Raw genomic sequence first — 27,315 nt, forward strand, 5'->3', positions numbered from 1 at the left:
TGCTCTCAACATTTTACATTTTGGTTCCTCTCACATTTTATGTCTAAGTGGAAATGCTTTATGGTCTGCTGAGAAAAACCAATGTAAGTAACATACATGATACCTTCATATATTCTTTTTTAAATTAGCTTGTATTTTTTTTAAATGCCAGACAACTGTCACTTATTTCAAATTCTATATACATTTCTATGATATATTTAATATATCCAAGCATGTACTATATTATGTCTTTCACCTTGAACTATTACATGTGGCGATTCTGTTATTTCAAACACCTGAAAAATATTTTTACCTCTTCCTTTGAAGAATGAATGGTACCTCTTGCAACCTCCTTCCTCCTTGTTCTTACCTGGTGATTGTTATAAACTGGAATGTGTAAAAATATGGAAGTTGAATCACTTCCAAGAAGGATCCAGGAGAAAGTGCTAATTTACAAGGAGACTTTCCCATTTGTCTTGCACCCTTTCAACTTCCTAAAATCACTTGTGCAAATTGGGGGGATCTTTGAATTTAGTAGAATATAACACAGCTAGAAGACAAAATTAATTTTCAACCTCATATTAGCAGAATTGCTTCTCTGTTGGCATTAGAATTGTGCAGTTTCACCTGCTGTAATTGGATGAAGATAAATAAATAAAACCTTGTGAAAGGAAAGTGCTCCATTTTCTTCCTTTCTTCACACTGTTCTGAGTTACAGGTGATTCTTGGAGGAGATGGAGAGTTCCTTTGATGACGTTTCTTAACTTAAAATCCAAACTGTATGTTCTGAGGTTACTTATTAAAAACAAAGTCAATTTGATAATAATGTGAACATTTAATATACTGAGAATTCATATTTCAGTTCCATTTCCTTTAAACATTTAATTGGGAGTACTCCTCATTGCACTGAGCTTTATTTAGAGTACATAAACATATATACATATAGGCTTGCAGAGGCAGAGTTTATACATTCTTAATATATCAGGAAAAACAAAATGATTATTCTGAGTAATGACATGTTAGAGATACAATGTATTGGATTCTTCTAGGTAAATATACTTTTTTGTGCAGAAAGATGAATAATAAGGATGGAGGTGTCTTTTAAATTTACTAGTCAGAACAGAAGAGACGGCTGAAAACATCGTAATCCGCATGAGTGACGTCTGCAGACATCCCTGCACCAAAAAGTGGATGCTTTTAAAGATTAGCCTGAAAATAATCTATTGCTTGAGAAGAAGTGCTTGCCTAGTGTTTTAACCCTTTATGTAATACCTAAAGTTTTCTTCAAGTTATCACTTTCCATACTCACCTGGTTGTGTCCCCCCCCCTTTTCCTTTCCGTCCCAGTGCAGCTACCCCTTCCCTTGACCCCACCTCTGTCCTGTTGTTCTTAATACAATCAAGGCTGTTGACAAGAACAGGGGGGGGAAAGCAGGCATTAAAAAGTCCAGTGGCCCTTCAACCCTCCATAGAATGTCTAGTTACAAAATGTAAAACAAAAAACAAAAAAAACGGTACCAGTGTAAAAACTACCCAAGCATTAGCCAAATATTGAAACAAAAAGTTAGGCAGATAGCACCCGAATGCTTCTCAGAAGAGAACTGTCTTCAAAGCCTTCTGTAAAGCCAACAAAGTAGGCATCAATCAAATCTCAGGAACCAAGCTGTTCCTTAATATCAATCCTCTTATAGGATGGGGATCCTAAGCATCCTCTCCTGGGGAGACCTGACATCATGGGCTGGTTCTAGGTGAAAGGGGTGGTCTTGATTCTGTTGGGAGATAAAGGAATATGTAAGCATGTATTCTTGTATTTCTTGGTGTGAGAAATAATAGGGATTTTCTAAATGGGAAACTTTAGGCAATTATTTTTACTTAGGCACTATTAATTATCAGTTATTGTGGTTTTTGTGTGTATGTGGCTTCTAGTAAACATGTATACACCGATAGATGCACATTCACATAAAATGTGCCACATTTATTCAGCGGGAAATTTTCAGGATACATTTCAGCCAGAAGTTCTATCAGAATGGTATATATTATCTACCTTCCCTTAAGCTCTCAGAGCAGAAAGATACAGAAGTTATATGTCATTCCTCTATGTATGCCATTTTACATGACTTCCACCCCATTTCTTTGGGGGGTATTTTTTTTTTTTTTTACACAGTGTATATATATCTTGTATATTTTCGGTTACACTGACCACCAGGATGGGCCTGGTGATGCCTGGTGGTCAGTGTTTCACCTAGAGTTTCCCTTCTAGTCCGGCAATTCTGTCATTCGATGCAGTTGTCAACCTTAAGTTTAGTAGGCACAGAAAATGGGCATTGCACAGTGTTTTTGCCTGTATTTTTCTCCATTTAGTCTTCATTGGGGGAAAGTCATTTTAATTCAGGATTTTTTTTTTTCTTCCCTTTGGGTAAATATGGTACTTGCCTTACTGGATATTCTTGTAGCTGTTTGTTGTAAGGATTCTAAAACTTTCACTTAAGTGTCACAAGGCAGATCTCAGGAAGGATATGAAAATTTCTATACCAATAAACATAATGCTATGCTAGTCAAGATTTCTTCTCTTTTACAAAAATAAATGTATAATATTGGATTGTCTTATAACACAAGGCTTGCAGAAGGTGGGTTGTCATCTAAACATCACCCAAGGATTATTCATATATTTGATACAGGTTGTTCATATATATTATAAATTAATCAAACTAACACACATATTAGCAAAGACTGTATCAAGCAGTCTTATACTGCAAGAAAATCTGTTAGCCGATAGATAATAGATACAACACAATTGGAACTCCATTTATACTCACAGAGTTGGATCCAGGCTTAGTCATATTTGGAGTACAGCCATTGAAATCAGTGTAACAAGTTAGTCATGGCAAATGTAAAAACCCAGTGGGCCAGCTCTTTACAGGTAGTCCTCGACTTACGACTATTTGTTTAGCCACCGTTCAAAGTTACGACAGTGCTGAAAAAAGTGACTTATGACCAGTCCTTGCATTTACAACCATTGTAATGTCCCCCAGTCATGTAATCAAAATTTGGGCACTTGGCAACCAGCATGTATTTAAAACGGTTGCAGCATGCTGGGGTCACATGATTGCCATTTGCAACCTTCCCAGCTGGCTTCTGACAAGCAAAATCAATGGGGAACTGCAGGATTCACTTAATGACTACGTGATTTGCTTAATATGATTCACTTAACTGTGGTGATTCACTTAATGACTGCTGCAAAAAATGTCATAAAACTAGGTGCTGTCACATGATGCCTCGCTTAATGACTGCACCACTTAATGACAAATTTTCTCGCCCCTATTGTGGTCATAAATCAAGGATTACCTGTACATTCTTTTTTCTCTAGACCTTAATCTGTCATTTTTTTAAAAAGGAGAAGCAGGTCACAATCCAGCTGGAACATTAAACTTGAGCCAAAAGGAGTTTGTTACATAACATATTTAAGAAAACCAGCCCTGCTCTATCTTAATTACTAATTTGTTTCCCTTCTAAAATATTGAAAATATCGTCCAGTGACTTGTGCACACACTGAAGGAATTCTAGTGCATTCCTAGATGGATAAGCAGAAACATTGCACCCGATCCAGTTATCGTGCATGCCATAAGCTATGCCAAATCCATCAGGCACCACTGGCCCAAATCCACCCATGAACACAGCTGAACTGCTGAGAGTACTTGTGGAGAGAATGTTGTGGTTAATCCATGCATAAGCTTGGTCCTTGTAAAGATCTGGCAAAGAAATTCCTCGGGATTCTGCCTCACACCGCAATCCATAAAGGTGACGATCAAATCCCTGGCCTGTCAGGAAAAAATACAATTGTGAGTGGCTCTGAAAAAATCACTACCTGTTTCTAAATCTTATTTTATACCGCCTCCAAAGCCAAAAATGACAGGCTGCTAATCATTTATTTCAGAAAATTAAAAATGCTGTTGTAAAAAAGAAAAAGGTTTGTGACCTTGTTTAAATAAGTAGTAAAATAATAAATTTATTTAACCAGTTCCAGTCACTATGTTAATGTCTTACAGTGCCAAGAAGACTTCATGCCACCTGAAATATTAATTAACATCTCAGTGACTACTGGTGCTAAACAGCATCATCATTATGATGATTAATATGTTCATGGTAATGATACCAATATATGAAAATTAAAGCAGCAGCAATAAAACACAGGCAACATCTATGGTTTCCAAAAAATTGTAAAGACTTGATTTTTCCAAAGGGAATTTCAGAACTGATTCCGGAGCCATCTGTGAGGGTTTAGATTTACTATATTACTATATTGTTTATATTTTTAAAATTGTTGTTTTACTTTTACTGTATTTCATTATATATAGTTAAATTGCCTATGGACCACCTGCATTGAAGTAGTATATACATTTCATAAAAGAAACAAACATCTCAATTAACCTCCCAAAGCTTTCCAGAATAGTTCAATTTTAACCAGCTTCCAAAAAGCTGCTAGCAATGGTGTCAGTTCCAGAGGGAAGATGCTCCAAAATACCACAGCCATCACTGAAAAGGAGCCTTTCCTGCTTTTAGCTCCCCACCCCACTTCTGAAAAATAGGACACCACAAGCAGTTTGTTCCAGGATGAATGCCTCAAGATGGGTCAACCTCAGTTGGAGAGGGAGCTCTTGAACACACTTAGGTGCCAACCATAAAGGACTTTATAGGACAAAATCAGCACTTTGAATTGCACCCTATGGCAGCCAGTGCAGTACAGGTAGTCCTCGTTTAGCGACTGCCTTGTTTAGCAACTGTTTGCAGTATGACAGTGATGAAAAAGTAACATTGAAACCAAGCCATGCATCTATGACCTTAGCAGGTCTGTAAAGCAAAGGAAAGCTGAAGAAAGATCACAAGAACAGTTGTAGTTTCACTTAGCGATCACTTTGCTTAATGACAGGTTGCCAGTTACCAATTGTGGTCACTAAACGAGGACTACCTGTATGTCCTGGGCATTGTGCAACAGACAACACTGTACTGCCCTGTACTGAAGCAATAGCATCTTCAGGATGGTCTTCAAAGGCAGCTCCATGTAGACTGCACTAGAGTAGTCCAAACAAGTAATGATGAGGGCATGCTACCAATTTGCATAATATCTGTATCTCAAAATACTACATGGAAGTATTTTGTATTCTTGTCATATAAATCTATTGTTGTTAGCCACTCAGAATCAGTTGGAGTCAGGTGGCATCTAAATATGAATGAATGAATGAATGAATGAATGAATGAATGAATGAATGAATGAATGAATGAATGAAATCAACACGTCTAAATGATCCACTGCAATTGGATTATGTTACTCAAAAAAAAAAGTTATATTGCTGTGAACACCACTTATCCACATGGAAGTCAACAAAGAAAAGGGCTGTAGTCAATGTAATCAAAAGTAGGAGGAAGATCGCTACAGCTTCACAGCCATACTAACCCAGGGCAGCTTCTTTTGTGAGTTGACTGTGATACGTAGAGCACTCTGTGATCATCTGGCGTAGCTCCACAGTACTGTGTTTCGCTGGCTTCCTGACTAATGCCTCTGAGCATGCCTTTGTGTAGACCGAAGCCGGCCGGATAGTTTCAGTGCGACCATGTTTGAATGCTGCTGTGCTACAAGATTCATAGGTGGCAACTGTTTGGCCATATTGTCTGAGAAAAGCCATCTGGAAGGCAAGCTGAGCTACAGCATCAGGACTCAGCTTCTGTGTCTTTATGAATTCCTTGCCTCCTCTTTTGAACTGGAAAGTCTCCAGCGTCAGTGTTTTCACAGTAGCATCAAAATTTTGCTTGGCTTTGGTAATTCCTTCTTTTAAGGCATCATTTAATTTAAAATTCAGCTTCTCTACGGCTCTGACTGAATCACAGGCAGCCGGCTGAGACTGAGGAGTAATTGCAGGAGACTCGGTGCTGTCTTTAAACACTTCGTTTTGGAACCTAAGCACAGCTACACCGTCTCCCCAGGAATGCTCAAAGTGAATTGCTGCAGAGCCGTCTTTAGCTAAAATAAGATTAAATGATTTGTCATACCACCTGTTAGTGCCATCACCATGGAGCATAGTATGAGACAGATGGTTGAGATCTTTAATTGGGAAATCATCAAGGCACAGACAGAATATGGCCGAATCCACTTTCCTTAAGGCCTCCCTGTTGCCATTGTCAAGGAGTTCCTGTCTCAGAGTCGCCCAAGTGTCCCGATTTTCGGTGGTTAGATAAGCAAGAGGGAATGCTGGAGCAGAAGCATTGTCCGAAAGGATGAATTTTAAGTGGGCTTGAATTTCTGATGGTTTTACTATATTGCCATTTCTGTCTATCACATCAAACGCATAGAAGTGTCCATTTCTAAGCACCAGTAAATGCCTCTCGTGCTCATCTGTAAACAGCTCATCTTTCTTGGGTTTAGGTAGCCGCGTGGAATTGAAAAGCCTGAAGTATTGTGACATGTCTAGTGGGTAGGCATTCACCATATAGGCACCAAACCATGAGAGAGAAGGGGGCACAAATCGAATAAACTTTTTAAAGACTGGAGTGTCGCTTTTGGATGGGTTGAGATGAAACACCTCTGGTTCTAAGATGCCTGCCCTAAGAGTCTTCAAGAAACGTAAAGCAGAAACAGTCATGTTAGTGGCTTTTACAAGCTGATTGTTGTATTCGGGTTTGGGATCAGGACTGAAAGCCATGAAGGGATTGAAGTTCAAAATAACTGGTTCCCGTGCCTGAAGGTACATGTTAAACCAGGGATCTGAAATTAAGAGGCAACAATATAAGTAAAGTTCAAGTATCATTAACACGAGATGCTCATGTGAGGGACCTCTAGTTAAGTATATTTAATGAGATCTATGGGATGCAGTACAAATTAAGTTGCCGAGTTCCCACCAACTGAAAACAGAACTTCTTTTAAATTTCCTGCCATTAATTTAATATGGGGCATTTATTTTGCACCCAATGCTCATTTACAATTTGCTCTCCTCTTTCACCATTTATCATTTCTCTTCAGTGAAAAAAGCCTCTCTCTCTCTCTCTCTCTCTCACACACACACACACACACACACAAATACACACACTACCTTTTTCTTTTACCTTTTTGCCTGTCGCTTCTGCTCTTTCCTGTGCTTTTCTTTCCTTTTTTTCCTCCAAAAGTTTCAGTTCCCCAGCAAAGGTTTCACTTCTAATCCCTGTCTTCATTCTATCCACTAAAGTAACTGAATTCTATACTTGGCATAAAAACTGTGGTATTTCTTCACAAATATGAGGACTGCAAAATAAATGTTAATAGGAAATGAAAAGTAATTCTCTGCAGAGTCTGAACCTTCAAACAAATATATTGGAATAAAATTGACATTGCTGTTCTATTTTTTTAAAATTTTCACAAGTTAGTGACAGAAGCTAGCAACAAAATGGCTATCGAAAACACATCTACAACCAAAAAGCCTAGACTCTGCAGAACATTGATAAGGATGTAGTAAGAAATAACATGCATTTAGGCCACCAATTCTGCTCCTAGTTAGGACAGACAGCATTGCCACCACTATGAAAGAGAATTGAGTGATTTTGTGTGATTTTGATTTGCAATGGTTATCTTAGATTTTCCACTCATATTCCACTTCTAAGTAACCACCTTCTCTCAATCAATAGTACTACACTACTGCTTATTAGTTGCCCATCGAAACGCAGAGAACTACTTCACTGTCGTCTTCCTAAACTTCATTTGAATAAGAAATCTTGCAGCATTTTATTTCAAATAAAAGAAAAATAGGTGGGGTGGGGAGGGGAGGGGGAACAATAAAACAATTCTCTTCTTTTCCACCTGACTTCAGTAGCATACATATTTTGGTTCTGCATATTATGTTCTGTCACTCAGTGGAAAGATTATAACTTGGGTAACCTTTAATGTATAATCATTTCTCAGCCTACTATCAAGCAAATAGGATGGAGCAGATAGCATTTTAAATTCACAGTGATTTAATTCAGAGTCTTGTTTATGTACCATGTAATAAGGCACTATTTTATTAAAGCATTTAGCAAGAATTGAGAAGTAGAATAGTGGCAAATGTGGTGAGATTTATACCAATAATGGGTGTATTGTGCACAAACATTTCTGTTATCCTTGGTATGTTTCCAAAGGCCAATACAGTGGTACCTCGGGATACGAACTTAATCCGTTCCATGACTCTGGGCGTATCCCAAGTTGGTCGTAACCCGACACAAATTTCCCCATAGGGTTCAATGTAAATCCGGTTAATCCGTTCCGCCCTCCGAATTTGGTCGCACCCCGAAGCAAATTTTCCCATAAGGTTCAATGTAATTACCGTTAATCCGTTCTGGCGTCTGCGGACCACGCATCAGGGGCGGGAAAACGGCCAGGTGCCGCACGGCGGGGCGGGAAAATGGCCGGGTGCCGCGCAGCGGGAAAACGGCCGCAGACCACGTGTCAGGGGCGGAAAAATGGCCGCAGACCACGTGTCGGCAGAAAAATGACCATACCCCGAGGCGGAGTTCGCACATCGAGGTAAATTTTTGCGGCCGGAGCTGGTCATAACCCGAAAAGTTCGTTAGTAGAGGCTTTCGTATCCCGAGGTACCACTGTATCATACATGTAAGAGAAAGAAAACATGGGGAGGCGGGGCTAAATAAATAAAGTTCACTAATCTAAATTCTATAAATGTTCTCTTCCTTGCTCTTCTATTTTTTCTCTTTCTTCATTTTTTATCCCATTTTTGCTGCCTCCTTTCTTTATGTTCTGATATTCCTCCCATCTGCTGAAGCAAGTTTCCTTTTCGTTCTCTCATCCTGACCGTTCTTTTTTCCCAAACCACAAAGTTTAGCACCCTGCAACAGATTATTATTCTGTTGGTTCTGGTCACTAAGTCACTATGATCACTTTTTTTCTACAGCCCATATATTTTCTTTCTTGGAATGGCACAATCTTGTAAAGCACCAGGAGTCCATATGGAGCCGGCAGTACGTGAATGTTATAATACAGTGGTTCTTAAATTGTTTGACCCAATTAGCCTTTTTCCCAGTCTTGAATAATGTCATTGCCCATACACATACAAAAAAACCCAAGAGTGTTGTTTTATACAAGCATCTCTGCAGCAGCAGTTCCATACTGGATCCTTGACTATAAATTGCTCCATTACCCCCAGAATATGCCCAAAATTACCCCCAGTTTAAGAACCACTGCCATAATAATTTTTTTTTTTTTTTAAACCTTCCTTTCTCATTTCCTCCTTCACTACTTGAAGAGTATTCAAGTAAATAAAAGGCAACTACTTGGTAAATTAGGTCACCCTGCTTTCCTCCTAGATGCCAAGAGTTGAACCTGGGACCATCTATATGGAAAACAGATGTTTGTTCTACCAATTCACTGTGTTCCCTTCCATTCTCTAGAACTGGAAAAGGGAATCTAATGAATCCTATAGGTCCCCTCGGAAATTATTCTTGGGGTCCAGGGTTGTGGCTTCAGTCTAATTCCAACCCAATGCTTTGTGGTGGCATACATTCAGCTTTCAACCAACTAAAATTGTCCAAATAAATTCCATGCATAGAACAGATGGTTTCTGATAGCCCAAATTGAAACAATTGTTTTGAATGTTAAGTCTAGGCTATAATGCAGTCATTCTGGGCAGAAGTGATTAGGAGAGGTAAGAGTGAAAAACAGCCAAGGACATCAACAGTGGTGAGGGGAGGAAAGACACTGGGAAGACTAGAGGAGTGGGTAAGCAGTGAGGGAAGGGAAGGAAGGGAAGGGAAGGGGGGCATGTCAGTTGGATACGTCATGCTATGAACTGCCAAGGGAAGGAGTGGAGAGAGGAGGTCCTATTCACACAAAATCACTCCAGGATCCCTCCAGATTTAGTTTTGTCTGAAACCTGGAACAACCAAAACCTTCCAGTTGTTACTTCTGCTGAACTATGGATTAATTGAAATGGTTCAGCAAAACTTCTGGAACACAAAGGTTTGTTCCTGGTTTGAAAGGAAGCATACTTTCCATTTCATGCACACCCCTAAAGGAAATGTTAACTGTTCAAAGATGCAAATGAGCACCAAAACCAGTCTCAGACCTGTGGCTTCAGCACAAGTTAATGAAGAGGAAGATCCATCCTCTGACATGTGCCAGGTTAGAACTGGTTCTTAACTGAGCAATTTGAGGAAAAGACATCCAGAATGTAAGCAACATTTCACAATTATTTTCCTACCTGAAATGTAACTAGTATGTTTGTTTTGTTTGTCTTTTGCAACCAACTGATCATGCAATTCTCTACCAATGCCATTCCCAAAATTGCCAGCAAGTTGTTCAGTTTTCCTGCATTTAAAAAAGAAACAAGAGGAGAAAGAAATTTAGTATATCTCTCTGATACAGTACTTTGGGTGAAAATGTGAAGTATGCTGCTGGATAACAGTGCTGTGCTACCCTGATCCATTGTAGAGAGTGAGGAAGATGTCCTTGACTGAGATATGCAAGAACTATTACCTAGGCAAAAGGGGCTGAAGCATTTTTTAAGTCCAGAGTATGAGATGACATTTGGAAGAGGCTCAGCCGGATACCTCCCTAATTCACTGAAGTATAAGAAGGAAGAGGAGGTACAGCACAATCAGACTTGTAAGATTGTGTTGTTATAGTCAATCTCAATAAATGTGGTTTTAGTCTTCTTGTAGAGTTGATTTTCTCATCTGACCTACCCAGGGGAGCTGACCCCATTCCCTTCCCCACCTTGTCCCTGTGAAATTCCTAGCTAAGAATTAAAAAGTATCATTAATTCCACATTGCAGTATTTGGATCTGCATTTGAGTTAACTCTTTGTTCTGAAGTGGAAAGGGAAGAGAAGGTTTCTGTCAGTGCTACCTAGCAAGTTTTCCTGAGACTGGTCAGATTACTACTCCCATCAGTCTCACCCAGCACAACCAATAGTCAGGAGAATGGGAGTTGTAGTGCAGCACATCTGCAGAGCAACCAGGCTGAGAAAGGCAACTGAACAAGATATAAGAGAGACGGAACTTTGTTCCTACCTGAATCGATCATCATCCAAAAGAGGTTTCTGAGCACTCAGGTATCTTCTAATTGTATCTTCAAGTTTTGGAATGGGCAAACTAATAAGAGGAATAAAATATTGAGCCTATAAGGTTAAAACATGTTATCATAAACTCTCAAGAAAAACATTTTTGATAGATTAAATGGTCAAGCAGTTTTTAAGTTAAACACAAGCCTGAAAGCAGCTCTAAGGCTTACTGTATTTATATTTATGCATAATTTATTAATAATCCTCTCAGATAAATTAACCTTTAGCTAATATTTACCTGAATACATTTTTGTATCAAGTATTCAGCTACTCTGAAATGAGCAAACTAATTTTGAAACAAAGTTAAGGAGAGATTCTATTAACCAGGACTTATAATAAAGCAATTCTTACGTGATAAAAATGCCCCCAAGACTTAAAACAATAGTGTCAATAGGTCTGCAGAAGTACAATGCATAAATAAACCCCAATCCCCCAAATAAACTAATGAGCATTGAGCGTGGCAACTGAGCAAGAACAGTTGCATACTGTTGCATATTGACAACTGGGGAATGGAAAACGGGAGAGGGGGAATGAAACTGAATACTGCACAACTGGTTTAAATGTTTCAGGATCAACATTAAAGTTAGTATTTAAGGTACCATATATTGATATACCTCTTTTGCCACAATAACTTACATGTGGGTTACTCATTTAGCAGGAACAGTAAAATATATTGGGCATAGTCCAAAGTATGCTCTGTTGATTTCACTGTTATTTAGACAACTAAATAAAATAGTACACTTTGACCTTAACAGAATGATCCTAGGTAAGTTGATTTAGAAATGCATCCCTTCAAGTCAGTGTTGACTCCTGGCAACTGCTTGGACTAGCCCCTGCAATTTTCTTGGCAAGATTTTCGGATTTGGTTTGCCATTGTCTCCTTCCAGGGCTGAGAGAGAGTGACTGTCCCAAGGTCAGCCAGCTGGCAGTCGCCAGGAATCAAAAACTGACTTGAAGGCACAAAAAATAAAAAAATAGGTACATATTTAACTATGAATAGCAATGATGAGAATCATGTCCTGCTTTTAGCACTAACCTTTCACCTACATACCATATTTTATCCTGGTCTTATTTCATTGCCAACTGCAATGCAAGTTCTTGCTTTCTCCCTTTCTCATTTTGAGCTCCTAACACAACTCTTGTCACACTGTAATTTAGAACACAGCAACTCACATTTCACCTTAGATACTCTTGTGAGCAATCCAACTGCTGTACATTCTCTTAATCTGGAATTGAATTAAACAAGAATTCATACTATCTCTCAGAGTTTGTTATGCAGAAATAAGATTAGTTCCTGCCCTCTCATGAGTTCACAGAATATGCCAGTGCAATCCAGCTATTAAGACAGGTTAAAATCTTTGTTCTGAGGTCACACATTATACATACTGTACTGTATGTAAAAAAAAGTTTAGCACTGCTGCCTCAGATTAATAACTGCAGCAAACTCATTGGGATTTGCTATGACTGAACAAGAAAAACAGCATTTATATATCTAGGTCCAAACTGCATCATGAGGATAAGTTAACTCTCACATGAATACTCAGAACATGTCCACCGTCTCTGATGAACTAGCATTCTATGCAGCTTTGAGTCCCTGGCATCAGGCATCCAAATACCACAAGATAACTGAGCATCCCTGTGCAAAATGGGGTAGATATAGTTTTCCATTTATTCTTGAGTACAGAAGAAACATGCATTGACTAATCTCAATGCAAGCTGTGTTCTGCAAAAGATACTCTTTATGGATTTCTGCACAGTGCTATCTTGTTCAAAGGCTTATACTGTATAGTATACATTATAGGAGTGCGGATCTCTCCCTCTCTCTCTCTCATCCTATGGACCTTCAAATCTCCTTTAAATTCTTCAGGGTTTTGATTCAGCATGAAAGTGGTGTTTTCCATCTCCCGATGCAAATCTTGTATGATTTTCTATGACTCTGGCAGGGATTGTGGTGATGACTCAGCAGGGGTTGGGATCCTATTGGCTGCTTTCAACTGGTTGCATGGGAGGGAGGGTGAAGGCAGCTACACCAACCTGCCTATTGGTAGAGGCATATTTTTTTCTACACTGCCCTGCAGAGTGACACCTGCAGAGTGGCACTGATAGATCACCCCTATCCAGCAACCTACACCCACAAATCAAGCTCTGCAGTGGATCCAAGTAGAGACTCTCCTACTTTATTGGGAACTCCCCAACACTGCCAGATCCATGAGGTGGGGTGACAGAGGCTGTCCCCTAAAGTGGAGGGCAGTCTTCATCACTCCTCCCAACAGATATATATATAAGGTGAGCCGGGGCGGGGGGCGGTTCCTGATAAAGCAGAAGCAAGAAGTCCCACCTATCCCACAGATCAAGTTCTGATGATGGCTAAAGCCCTGCAGCAAGAAATCTATCAATCACCACACCTTAACTTTTCCAGCATGAAACTCTTAAGGACCGCCCGATTTGCCTGCTTCCGTATAGAAACCAATTACGGGGTGAAACAAATTATGTGCTCTTTGAAGAGTTTGTATCAAGTGCTGTAGGAAGAATGAACCTGTACCATCCTTTCTAAGGAATTCTCAATACAGTAGATACAGGGAGCTTCTGGACACAAGCTAATTTCGCGGCTTCCCCCAAATCCAGCGGAGATTGGATTGGATTGGAGAAGGAGAGGCACCTTGATTTGTACCTAGCTTCCTGTTTGAAAGCAGGGGAGGGAATTGGACACGAGAATCAAAGGTCACTTCAGAAGCCCAGCCGAAGGAACGAAACAAACGAAACAAGCCAAGCTGGGGGGGTCCAGGCCGAAGGGCCACGGGAGCAGTTCCGGGGACCGGAGACCAAGCACAGCTCTTTCACCCCAGTCTCCCGAGGAAGCACTTCCTTACCGGGGCAGGCTCTTCTGGTAATGCATAGTGGGGACGATGCTGCGGTGCAAGTATTGCGAGAACGCATCGTCTTGGCTGTAGCTTCTTCGCGGCCCGGTGAGGACAGGCGGGAGCCAAGCCCTCCGGAAGCGGGAGAAGGAAGAAAATAGCAGCGCCCCGGTCAGCATGGCGGTCTGGACACGTTCCCTCCCGGTCGCGGGAAAGCAGAGAGCCACCCGCCGGTGTCCGCCCCTGGGAGGAGTTACCTCAAACCGAAAGAAGTGGGACGGCCGGGGGAGGGTGCGAGTCGCTAGCGTCGGGTCATTTTTGCGGCAGGGCGCTCTGTTAACTCAGCCGTAGTTAGTGAAAGTTTGCATAGCAGTCTGGACTCGGAACTGAGCCCTCAGACTGGGATAGCCCAACGCGCTGACTCTACGCTCCAAACTAGCCAACCTCTCTGAAGTAGCACCGGCCCACGTCTCCATAAAGCGTGCAAGCCAGTCGCAGAAAGGGGCAGGGGCGGGGCGACATTCTGACAGGTATCCTTTAACTCCAGTTCTCCAACCTGGGGCGCCCTCCGGGAGCCTTACGCCAACAGGAGACGCTGGTTTAACCGGTGGGTGGCAGAAACCGAGGCAGAAGTTGTTTCCCAGTCTCTTCTGAAACAAAAGCAGGCTGGTGGACCGCAACGTAGCCGGAGCTGCAGAGTTTGATAAAAGGGCGGGCTGTTTGACTGGTACTGTAATTAGGGAATCGCGAGGTAGATCCTTTCTTCGTGATAGAAACACTTGAACCGCGGACTGCTCGCGGAAGCCTATAGGAGAATTAAATTACCCATCAACCACCGAGAAAAGCCCGAGAGTGTTCTGAGAAGCGCTTCTTTCTCGATGGGGGGCGGGGCGGGGGGGGGGCTATTTTCTCTATTTTCCTTTCCTTTCTTTGCATTTCTTGTTTAATTTTCCCGCCGAAGCCCTCTTCCCTTTTCTTAACGCCTGCTTAATCCCTAAGAAAACCAGTTTTTTCCCTTTTTCTCTATGCCAGGAAAAGCATAATTTTTGTGGAGTTCAATAGGAGTTACTTCCACGAAAGTAAATATAGGTGATAACCTTACGTCGCAATCCTGTTGACCCTTTTCTAGGAATAAGTTACACTGCATTCAGCTTCACTTAAGTCAAACCTTTTAAAAGATCTTGTAGTCTGAGTAGACATGCAGAAGATTGCTGTAAAAGTCTTTTAAATGTTTTTGATTTTGGTTAGGTTGAGTATTGTAATGCATATACTGGACATCTGTATAAGTATTTAGTGTTCTGTGAGTGAGTGTTATGGTTTACATGTGTTTTTAGGAGCATTCACACTTCACTCCTTTTGGACTTCAAGCAATGTATGGATAATACTCAGTTCTTGCTATATAAATCTATAGTTTTGTTGGCATGTTTGAAGTGATAAACTCCTTTTTTAATGCAACTGTTTCTGTGCATTTACAGTGAATACAAAACTGCCCTGAAATTCATTGAGCTGAAGGATATCAGTTAACACATATGATTATATCAGTAGTAGACAACCCACAGGCTGTATGCAGCCTCCAAGCGCCTATATATATACAGTGGGGCAAAAAAGTATTTAGTCAGCCACCAATTGTGCAAGTTCTCCCACTTAAAAAGATGAGAGAGGCCTGTAATTTTCATCATAGGTATATCTCAACTATGAGAGACAAAATGAGAAAAAAAATCCAGAAAATCACATTGTCTGATTTTTAAAGAATTTATTTGCAAATCATGGTGGAAAATAAGTATTTGGTCACCTACAAACAAGCAAGATGTCTGGCTCTCACAGACCTGTAACTACTTCTTTAAGAGGCTCCTCTGTCCTCCACTCGTTACCTATAGTAATGGCACCTGTTTGACCTTGTTATCAGTATAAAAGACACCTGTCCACAACCTCAAACAATCACACTCCAAACTCCACTATGGCCAAGACCAAAGAGCTGTTGAAGGACATCAGAAACAAAATTGTAGACCTGCATCAGGTTGGGAAGACTGAATCTGCAATAGGCAAGCAGCTTGGTGTGAAGAAATCAACTGTGGGAGCAATAATTAGAAAATGGAAGACATACAAGACCACTGATAATCTCCCTTGATCTGGGGCTCCATGCAAGATCTCACCCTGTGGGGTCAAAATGATCACAAGAATGGTGAGCAAAAATCCCAGAACCACATGGGGGGACCTAGTGAATGACCTGCAGAGAGCTGGGACCAAAGTAACAAAGACTACCATCAGTAACACACTATGCCGCCAGGACTCAAATCCTGCAGTGCCAGATGTGTCCCCCTGCTTAAGCCAGTACATGTCCGGCCCTGTCTGAAGTTTGCTAGAGAGCATTTGGATGATCCAGAAGAGGATTGGGAGAATGTCATATGGTCAGATGAAACCAAAGTAGAACATTTTGGTCTAAACTCAACTTGTCGTGTTTGGAGGAAAGAGTTGCATCCAAAGAACACCATACCTACTGTGAAGCATGGGGGTGGAAACATCATGCTATGGGGCTGTTTTTCTGCAAAGGGACCAGGATGACTGATCCGTGTAAAGGAAAGAATGAATGGGGCCATGTATCGTGAGATTTTGAGTGAACACCTCCTTCCATTAGCAAGGGCATTGAAGATGAAATGTGGCTGGGTCTTTCAGCATGACAATGATCCCAAACACACCACCCGGGCAACGAAGGAGTGGCTTCGTAAGAAGCATTTCAAGGTCCTGGAGTGGCCTAGCCAGTCTCCAGATCTCAACCCCATGGAAAACCTTTGGAGGGAGTTGAAAGTCCGTGTTGCCCAGCGACAGCCCCAAAACATCACTGCTCTAGAGGAGATCTGCATGGAGGAATGGGCCAAAATACCAGCAACAGTGTGTGAAAACCTTGTGAAGACTTACAGAAAACGTTTGACCTCTGTCATTGCCAACAAAGTATTGAGATGAACTTTTGATATTGACCAAATACTTATTTTCCACCATGATTTGCAAATAAATTCTTTAAAAATCAGACAATGTGATTTTCTGGATTTTTTCCCCCATTTTGTCTCTCATAGTTGAGGTATACCTATGATGAAAATTACAGGTCTCTCTCATCTTTTTAAGTGGGAGAACTTGCACAATTGGTGGCTGACTAAATACTTTTTTGCCCCACTGTATATATAGGTGCTTGGAGGCTGCATACAGCCTGTGGGTTGTCCACTACTGATATAATCATATGTGTTAACTGATATCCTTCTCTCTCTCTCTCTCTCTCTCTCTCTCTGTATATATATATATATATATATATATAAAATGTATATATATGTATATATATATATATATATATATAAAATGTATATATATGTATATATATATATATATATATATAAAAATCTAGGTAAGAATTATATAAAAATGGGGCTTTGCAGTCAGTTTAAATATTCCTTTGTATGGGAACCATGCCTTAAAAATATGTTATGTAATGTTTGCTGCCCCAAGAGTTGCACAGGCCTGAATAATTATTTTGTGATGTTGTCTCTCAAACACATTGGGACAGAATTTATCATCAGTTAATAAATAGGGGTGTAGCTATTTAGTTTAAGTTTTGCAAGTACTGAAATCCTAGTGCTTTTTGTCAAGCGTGTGTAACATTCAATAAATTTTAAAAATGCAAAGAAATTCACACATTCCTACGCATTTGTCTCTGTCCATAATATACCCAACTGTTGAGAAAGGAAATCAATGCAGTTTGAAGGATGTATGTGTTAGTTTGCTCAAACAATACAGGCCAGATACTATGGAAGGAAGGAAGGAAGGAATTCCCATCTAATGTATATGGTTTCTGCCTTTAATTTATTGTCTAAAAGCTATGGATTCTTGTTTATAACTATACAGATATTTTGGAAGAAGGGACTGTTAAATAAAGTGGGACCATTGCACTGAGTAAATATACCCAGGATCTGGTTATGCCACATCTGTGAAGAAGGTAGCATGTAGAACAGCATTCATGCATATAAAAGTAAAGACTCTCTAAGAGCAACTTGTAGGCATATTGATTACATGGTCACATCCATCTTGTTTTTGGGTATCAAGCCACAAATGGTTTGTTATTGTCTTTTACCAGATTGTTGTTGCTGCTGCTGTTATTTCCCAGTCTAGATTACAGTTCTAGGATCGCCTGGTATTTCCATGCCCAGGTAACAATCAGATCCAACTCTCCTTAGAATTCTGAGACCAGCCAAGAAGTTAGTTGCTGCCACCTGCTCAAACATTTGTAGATGTACATTTCAATAAAAGCTGCTTTTTTCCCCCTGGGCATTTTATTGTGGTTTATCTGCTTATTTGTTTTGCCCATTTTCTTGAGCTTTTTGCTGAACATTACAGTTTCTTCTCCTGCTCTTGTTCTGGTTGATTAACTTTCCAAATAATCACTAAAAATAATTAATCAGTATAAGCATGATCACTGGATCACAGCCATCACCTTTAAGAGGCCTTTCGTGACCACTTCATGCAAATGATAATGCTTGGGATTTTCTGGGATTTTATACAATATCCATTCCTGCTTTCCTAACCTTTTTTAAAATTATTATTATTATTATTATTATTATTATTATTATTATTATTTTAGAATGTATTGAGAAATGAGATTCTTTTTATAATTTGCAAAATAATTGACTGCAACATATTTTTACAATTTGTAAATATTTTTACAAGCGTTTTCAGTATTTCTTATAAAAAAGAGTTGCTAAAGAAAGGAGGAATGTCCTAATACCTGATAATCCTTGCAAATTCTCCCCTTCCTCATATAAAAGGTGGCGGGGGGGGGAGAAATGAATCTGTGTGTATGTATGTGACTCATGACTTAATCATACATTTATGGCTTGTCTACTTGTCACCATAAAACCAATAGTGAATCAAGACGTGTATGTCTGAGAAAAAACCTCAGAAACATTCAGGAAAAAGATCTAGATTCAGTGATATATTTAAGGAATAAATTAATCCTATATTAATACTAAATTGATACTATATGGATTTTTTATATATTAGTTTTTTCTTTTATATTTAATGAATGTAGACTTTTTATATTATATGTAACTAGAGTATTTTATATTGCTGTGGATGTTTATTATATCTCATCAATAAAAGTATAATAATGTTTTCTTCCCTTCAAGGATCCACCCCCCAAATTGGAAAACTGGGGCAAAAAGGGAATATGTTATAATCCAAATATTTTATTTTATAGTTGAAAAAGAAAGAAAGGAAAGAAAGGAAAGAAAGGAAGGAAAGAAAGGAAAGAAAGGAAGGAAAGAAAGGAAAGAAAGGAAAGAAAGGGATAGATAGATAGATAGATAGATAGATAGATAGATAGATAGATAGATAGATCGATCGATCTGGCTGTTCTCCTAGGTCTTGTGGTAGAATGAATGGAACCCCTTGCATACGTTTTGATGTCAGTTGCCTGGGTCTGCCATTTTGTTTAATTTCTTTACTGCATTTTTATGTATCTTATTTTATTTGTGGTTTGTTTTTTTTTAATTTTGTGAGCCACCCAGGGTCAGTCTGGACTTGGATGGCACTGAAGTTGAACTAAATAAATAAATAAAATGGCTAAGGTGCTTTTTAAAAAAGTCTGTATTTGAAATTACACCAAAATCAAGAAATAATCCAGTTTATAATAGAGTAGAACATTTTATCTCAGTACAAGTGAATCTTCAGAAGTGGTAGAACTGCTGAAGGATAGCACTTAAGATTCAGAAAATGAGTCCAATTAGGTAACATTTCATGTGGCAAAATGTGTATTCTGACTCTTGATCCCAGCCCTTTTTTAAAAAGCGTTTTCTGTACTTGATACATTGCAGGAGAAAATGTTTCATTTTGCTACAGTGTTGATGGTTTCTTTTGTTTTCAATTGCAAGATTTTGGCTGCCCGCTTCTTCTTAGCAGATGAAAATAAAGAGATACAAGTTCAGCTGCTTGAGGCTCCATTTGCAACAAAAATTAAAGTCCATCAGTAAATTGAATAAACTATATTTTTCAATTTCATAGATCAAACATACATTTATGAGCAAAACAAGTTATACATAATACATTTTAGAAAGTTAAAGCATATTAAAGCAATAAATTGCATATATTTCAATTATCTGAAAAAAATCAGTTTTTTTCTGAAAAAGTTGTTGATGGGGAGAAAAAATTTTTCCATTGCTTCTAAAATTTCCAGATTTTTTTTTTTTTTTTGCTAACAGTGAAAAGTAAGCCGCCATTATTTACAGTTTAGTCTTGTGATAAACTAATGTTATTCACCTACACTTTGAATGAAAACAGAAGATATCTACTGTATGGATTGTATTCCCCTTATGCCTCCATTATTAAGGACCCTCTGCTTATAACAACTTAACAATGCACAATTATATTATTTTCTTTTCATTTTGGGCATTCCTTTGCTCCAAGATCACTCTGGTTTCAAAAATGCTACTCTACTCTGTTCTCATTTTCCAGAGTTCTTAATCTTCCTTGAGGTTCATATTGATGTAGTCACTAATAGGATTGTGGGTATTAATTTGGAAATACATGCTTGGTGGCTACTGGCAGAAGAGCGACCTTGCAGGTCAGCTAAGCAGCACCAGAAATGCTTTCATCTAATCTACGCCTGATATTCTAACACGACAGGCTGGAAAGGTCTCTGGTTCTTTGGGATGCTGATTCCCCTCTGGAGATCACTGAGGACACCATGGCAGTGGCCTTTGAAGCAATGCTAGGTCGAGTCAAGGATGTTTGTAAAAGGAATGGTTTACTCATTCTCTCAGTATTGTCTGTCATAGTGGGATGTCTCCTTGGATTCTTCCTGAGGACAAGGCGCCTTTCTCAGCAGGTCAGTGATATAAGCAGGGGTAGCATCATTGAGAAACAAAGGATTAATAAAATAAAATAGGAGTTGGTCAGTGGGACATTTTGCTAAACTGATATATTGCAAAACAAGACATCTTGTTCTGAAACTAAAGCTGTCTTTAGATTTTTTAATAGTTGAAAAGCTGATTACAACTGCAAGAGCCATTGCACAATTATATCTATGTATAAAATGTTATTTGTACAAGCTGTACAAATGGAACAGGCAGGAAGCTTAATATTTTTTTTAAAACTTGCATTGTGAATTCCTGGTATGTTTGAATACCTTATTCCCAGTGAAAGCTAATATATATTCTTTTATAATATATAACATGCTTATACTCCACAAACCATTTACTCTGAAGTAGTTTTGTTGGTCTTAGTACATTTGTAGGGAAAGCTCTCCAGAATTAATGTGTTTTTGTTAGCAATGACATTATTTTAGAAAGGATGTTTTAGAGCAGCTTGAAGAATGCATCTGTTTATAGAATCCATGTGCTTCTTCTCATCTAACCCCCTTCCATAGTGTACAGTTCATGCTGGACAAGCTAGATAAAAAATGGTTTCTTAACTGTTTTTTGAAATAATAGGAATTTTCTCTTTTTTAAAACAAACAAATTAGAAAATGTTGTACAATGTTTGCCCCAAAGATGCTGGCTGAAGATGAGAAATATGCATTTGCCCCACCTATTGTGAGTGAAATAGAGTCACAATTATCTATCATGAGTCAATTCACATTGTAAGGGAATTGTCTAGCATGGCAAAATATGAGAGTACACATCTGGAAAACAGGCAGTATAACAGCATACAGATTTTTCTGGTTTGCCATCTATTTAACTGGTATAGCTAGTGATCTACAGGTAGTCCCTGGGTTAAGAACACTCAGTTTACAGACGACCCATAGATAAGAACAGAGCCTATTGTAGCAAAAATTCAAGTTAAATACACAATGGTTTGAGTTCATTACACAATACTACTTATACAATATTATACAGTAATACTGTTCTGGCTTACATACAAATTTTACTTAAGGACAGACCTTGGGAACAGAACTCATTCTTAAGCTGGGGACTACCTGTAGTTGCCTTCAAGTTGATGTGTGAAATGGGGAGATAACTTGGGAGGTTAACACTGTGAAAACCTAGGCACAGAGATGAGGCTTCTTGAATACTGGGGGTTTTGACCTATAAAACCTTAAATGGTCTGTGGCCAAGGTATCTGAACGACCAGGCACTCTCTTGTGAATGTGTTCATAATTTATGTTCTTCACCAGCTTCTGCTGTATGTACCACCACCAAGAAAAATTAGGAGTATAAAAGTATATAGCCCCCAACTATGAACTTCACACCTGCTTCATTCATCCCTGCTGAGTTTTTTACTGCAGAACTAGTTACTTTAAGATTCTGATGCCCTCTGATGAATTATATTAATTCAGTTTGTTTTAATAGAGATGTGGACGGATAGGTCTGGCAGTCAGTGGATTTAGTACTTTTTTCCCCTAATAACAGCTAAGCTAAATTCTTTCCTAGATTCATAGTTTTTATACTAAACTTAGTATTCATGTGAGAACCCAATGAGTATTAAAATCACCATTTCAAAGTAAGCCAATTATTAATAGCTTCTACACGTGTTCATTTTCTCGTCACTCCATCCTATATTTAGTATGCTGTTGTACTTAAGAAGAGAGCAATAATGTAGAGATCACAGCATATTAACACTATTTTGAGGTAAATGTTTTTTTTAGAAAAAAAATCAATTGACCCATTTCCTTATTTTCTTAGGAAATTAGTTATTTCCAATTTCCTGGAGAGTTATTGATGAGAATGTTGAAAATGTTGATTCTCCCTCTGGTTGTTTCAAGGTAGGTTAGCCCATATCAGTTCAACTGCTTTTTGTACAAGCATTTTTGTTTTCAGGTGATTCATACAAAATAATAGTTTTGGCGGAGAGTTACTAGCTTGCCTGTTTAGGCCAGACAATATACATTTGTAGAAACCTAACTGTGGGAAGAAGGTGATGTAGGGAAAGGTTTGTGCCTCTTTTCCCCTGCACTGATTCTTCGCTCTCAACCATTCATTGCTAAAGTGACTTATTTTTTTAAAAAATGCACATTTGCTCATAAATGTGTACTTAGCTTTTAATATTTCATTGGCTGCATTTGCAATTGATGCATTAAGTAGAGATGTCTTTTAGCTACATTTCATTGAGCTGAAGGATATCAGTTAACATATATGATTATATCAGTAGTGGACAACCCACAGACTGTATGCAGCCTCCAAGCACATCTATCTATCTATCTATCTATCTATCTATCTATCTATCTATCTATCTATCTATCTATCTATCTATCTATCTGAGAATCTATGTAAGAATTATATAAAATGGAGCTTTGCAGTCAGTTTAAATAATCCCTTGTATGGGAACCATGCTTTAAAAAGCGTGTTATGTAATGTTTGCTGCCCCAAGAGTTGCACAGGTGAAAAATATCTGGTCCCTTTTATAAGAGATACATAACTGTTCATGATTCTGTTTTTATACTGTAACATAATTTGGGAAACTTTCTGTTTTTCCACGCATGGTATACATTTAAGAAGTTTTAGAAAAATATCAGATACACTTAAGGCTTCACAGAAACAATAATAAATTTTAGCTCTATAATTGCAAAGATCGTATTTATAATTGCATATGTATCAACTATAATATTATAATGATGGATATGATAATGGTTAATATTGCAGATTTTCTATAAGGTGCCTTTCCTGTAAAAGTTTCCCGAAGATAACACAATGAAAAAAAGATTAGTATCAATCTTTGACATTTGATGACACAAAGTGACATTTGATTTAAATGTCAAACAATTTTGGAACTGAGTATTCTTCATACACTTCTTAAACAGTGCGCAGATCTGATATCTAAATCATGCTCATTCATGACTTGTTATAACCCATTACAACATTAAGGGATTACTCTGTGTTAAGGTTTAATTAACTTGATTTACAGTAAATCAGAAAACAGTATATAACAACTGGAGCCTGCCAACAGTAACATTGGGTCATCTCTGAAACTTCATGTTTTATTTTGATGAGAAAAAGCAGAAGAGAAATTGAGGGAAAGAAGGAAGTCAAAATGTAGAAGGGCCTTGGATAAGGATTTTATGATATTTTTAAAAAAAGGTTTCAAAATTTTTCAGTACCTTCTGGGATTTAAAAAAAAGAAAATAAATGTATTTATTAAGGTATGACCCCTGGCTGTTTATGCAAGGTATAAAATATAAAAACATCAAACAATACTAACACATAAACACATCCAAATACAACTAGGCACCCACACAATTAGCAAACAGCATCTAACCCCTGAATCTCACTCAAACAAGACAGTCTCAAGCTTCTTGCAGAAGACTAATCAGAAGAGTGGCAGCTAGGTGTACCTCTTGAGCAGCCAATGCTGTTTCCATCCTTTGCCTGTGTCTGAATCCAGAATGACATGGGTGCAATTAATCTGCTTCATAAGGATCCTCTGTAGCCAAACTTTCACAAGAAGGAGAGGTTGGAGATGGCAACAGTTCTTCGGCAAGCCTGGATCAAGAGAGGGCATATTGCTGTCTCTTTTAAGGCAGGTGGCATCCAGCCTTCCTCAATGAAGCATTGACCACTTCTCAGATCCAGCCACTCATGCCCACCCTCATTGCCAAAGGAGCCAGCAAGGCATGGATCCAAATCACCTGCACTCACATTCATACCCCAGAGAACACTATTCACTCACTCAGTTTCCATGAGCCCTAATGAATCCCAGATTTGTATTACTTTTTAAATTAATTACACTTCTTAATGAGTGAATGTTAATGGTTTTATTTAGTGATTAATAATTTTCAAAAATAATGTTCCTGCACATATGATTCAACATTATTATTTTAATGTTTGTCCCTCATTATTGTGAAATGCTTGCTTTATAGGAATAGTTCTCTTTATATTTTGAAATGAAACAAATATCTAATGGAACTAAATCTTGGAAGAAGTATTTTAGATGAGTCCCCTATACAGTCTTGAATATCTTGAATTCTATACTATTTTTTGTGAATGTACAGTACTTGCAGCTGTGTCCCATTCATTATTTAATTGTCTGAATGTATATTTCTTATTAGTATTACAAGTCTATTCAAAATGTCACTTGACATGGAAGTAGCCTACTGATTTCTAACAAGTTGTCTCAGGGTGTTAATTCTTTACACCAAGATAATCGGCTGATTTTGATGATTAAAAGATGGATTCTTCTGTTTTCTACCTCCAACTTGTCTTTCTTATCTGCCCTGGCAATGGTAACTCATGCCTTAATCACCACACAGCCAGACTATGGCAATACAGTCTACATGGGGCTGCCTTTGAAGACAACCCAGAAGATGCAGTTGATTCAAAATGCAGCAGCAAAATTAGTGGGAGGACCAACCCACCAATCTAGAATAATGCTTATTCTGTGGTTACCAATAGGCTTCTGGGCCCAGGTTGAGAGTGTTGGTGGTTACTGTTAAAGCTCTACATGGTACAACACAGGGGTGTATCAGACAATGCCTTGCCAGGCTGGAATCTGTCTAGAGGGAGCCTGCTGAGCATCTCCCCTCCTTGACATTCATGGAGCTTGGACAAGATGGAAGATCATCTCAATAGTAGTCCTCACTCTGTGGAATTCCATCCCTGCAGAGATGCACCCAGCCCCTGGTTTTTGCAAGCAAGTGAAATGTATCCTTTTTCAAAGTGTGCTCAGACTGAGATAATAGGGGACATCTCTTTCTCTCAATCTCTCAATTATTAGTATAGTATACCAATTTTAAATCTTTATTATACACTGCCCAGAATCCTTCAGAATTGGGCTCATCTAGAAATACTGCTCAGCACATATATTCATACATGCATGCATACATACATTCAAATATATGGAGATCTTCTGCCTGAAATGTATACCTCACCTCTGGGTTTTTTTTCTTTTGTCAGCCACACTGCCAGCTGCAAACCACTGCTGGAACACCATTAGCAGAAAAAGGCACAGCTGCTCTGCAACCTCAGGAAATCAATTTTTTTTTCATCCACTCCTCTGCATTGGTTGGAATTTATATTCCAGCATCTCTCTGCTATGCTTTGTTTTTTTAATTAGAGACACTGTCTGCCTGTCTGCCTGCCTGCTTTCTTTATTCATTTGATGTAGGGGCTGCCCAATTCCATAAGACTTTGGGTGGCTTTCTATGCTAAAAGGTACCGTTCCCTGTTTCCCAACTCACATTTCACACTTACTCTGCCTGTGGTAGCAAGCACCCAAAGTTGTAGCTATTTTTTTTTAATGAAACAAAAATTAATCTCTCTTTTTTAACAAGATTTGTACAAAAAGATATTAGCATTTCTAAACCTGCTTTTTTAAAAATAATAATAATTGATTTTTAAAGTAGTATGTTTAGGTTTGTACATTTAGGCTGTTTTAGAGCTCAGGTCCAAAGTTCCCATCCTGTTCTTAAGGATTGGCACATCTCTGTTGAAATTCCTCTGTGGTTTAATCTTACATCCATTTTACTAGGAGTACCTCTGACTGAATTCAGTGGGACTTGCTTTTGGATAGGCCTTTGTAGGACCATGCAATAGTAGATACACATCATGTTTCAATGGGAGATGTTACTGTTTCTCTTGCATACAAATGTGTGTACAGATATTATCTGGTTCCTGTACTAACATGTTCTGAATCTCAGCATTTATGAATTTGCATTCCCCAGATCCAGTGGTGAGAAGTTCCAGAAACAGTACTATTCAGCTTCTTTGCTTTGGTTCTTGACTAACTGTGATTTTGTCATTTGTTTTATTTACATATATACAAAAAGAATATATTGAGGCAAACAGACAGCCTTAAGGCAGATAGCACATTATTAGAGATAATTCATTTTGCATCCAAAACTGTATCCCAGTTCTAGGACACTATAGATACTCTAAGCCAGTATTTTTCAAACTTGGCAACTTTAAGATGTGTGGACTTCAACTCCCAGAATTCTCTAGCCAGCCTGTGGGCATTGAAGTCAATACAACTTAAAGTTGCCAAGTTTAAAAAACACTGCTCTAAGCTCTTTGTCTCTCAACTGCATTTCAGCGGGCTTTTGCCTCTTCCACTTATGAGAAAGATTGTCACTTTTCGAAACTCTGTCCATGGTGGCATGTCCCTTAGGATCACACCTAGGGGATTCAGCTTTATCTCCCTTTGGAATTAGTGCTGAAGAGAGATCACTCTTGATTCTTCCTTAGTGGATGTGCAGGAGATGACAAAAGCCACCATTTTTTAAAAGGCATTGGGATGAAGATTGATTGTTCTACTGGACTGTTTTTAGTGCTCTCTACTTTTCTTATTTTTATTACTGAATAAAACTGTTATCACAGTTAACTATATTTTGTAGTTGTTTATTAGCTGTTTTAGTGCTAATAAATGATGTTTGAAATTAATAACAAGATTTTTGGTTTGTTGCTATCCACCTTTGATTCTTCTGAAAAGTTATTGCTT

The 27,315-nt window shown here is 38.6% G+C and overlaps 2 protein-coding genes across 8 annotated transcripts in view; one reads left to right on the forward strand and one right to left on the reverse strand.

Annotated features, from left to right (window-relative positions):
• Positions 1 to 877: 877 nt before the first annotated feature.
• CPT2 (carnitine palmitoyltransferase 2) lies at positions 878 to 14,156 on the reverse strand. Of its 3 annotated transcripts, XM_088154195.1 has the most exons (6): positions 13,924 to 14,063; positions 11,004 to 11,084; positions 10,193 to 10,299; positions 8,303 to 8,576; positions 5,431 to 6,735; positions 878 to 3,796 (listed from the first exon to the last, which is right to left on the reverse strand). In XM_088154195.1, exons 2-6 carry the CDS (start codon positions 11,017 to 11,019, stop codon positions 3,465 to 3,467), a joined length of 2,034 nt encoding a protein of 677 aa, XP_088010321.1. In that variant the 5' UTR covers positions 11,020 to 11,084; positions 13,924 to 14,063; the 3' UTR covers positions 878 to 3,464. The 3 variants fall into 3 exon arrangements, with proteins under 3 accessions (XP_088010321.1, XP_007422316.1, XP_088010322.1); XM_007422254.4 differs by lacking the exon at positions 8,303 to 8,576 and having other exon boundaries at positions 13,924 to 14,156; XM_088154196.1 differs by lacking the exons at positions 8,303 to 8,576; positions 11,004 to 11,084; positions 13,924 to 14,063 and adding an exon at positions 7,074 to 7,248 and having other exon boundaries at positions 10,193 to 10,305.
• SLC1A7 (solute carrier family 1 member 7) overlaps positions 14,070 to 27,315 on the forward strand; it is a 49,241-nt gene continuing 35,995 nt past the window's right edge. The window contains exons 1-3 of one of the 5 annotated variants that reach the window (XM_088154200.1): positions 14,070 to 14,441; positions 20,575 to 20,776; positions 22,572 to 22,651. In XM_088154200.1, coding sequence (XP_088010326.1) covers positions 20,636 to 20,776; positions 22,572 to 22,651 — 221 coding nt within the window. In that variant the 5' untranslated portion in view covers positions 14,070 to 14,441; positions 20,575 to 20,635. Of the gene's footprint in view, positions 14,442 to 17,280; positions 21,483 to 22,571; positions 22,652 to 27,315 lie in introns of those variants that run through there. The other 4 variants (XM_088154201.1, XM_088154202.1, XM_088154197.1 and 1 more) reach the window with 4 other exon arrangements.

This window comes from Python bivittatus, unplaced genomic scaffold (assembly GCF_059951505.1).
Source record: "Python bivittatus isolate LINGU-HERP-01145 unplaced genomic scaffold, Pbiv_v1 ctg000700_np1212, whole genome shotgun sequence".
Classification (NCBI taxonomy): Eukaryota; Metazoa; Chordata; class Lepidosauria; order Squamata; family Pythonidae; genus Python; species Python bivittatus.

Coding starts and splice junctions, on each gene's coding strand:
- CPT2 (XM_088154195.1), bottom strand. Junction 8,577..10,192: donor ACATACTAGTTACATTTCAG/GTAGGAAAATAA, acceptor TGTATGATACAG/TGGTACCTCGGGATACGAAA. Junction 3,797..5,430: donor CACAAAAGAAGCTGCCCTGG/GTTAGTATGGCT, acceptor TTTTCCTGACAG/GCCAGGGATTTGATCGTCAC.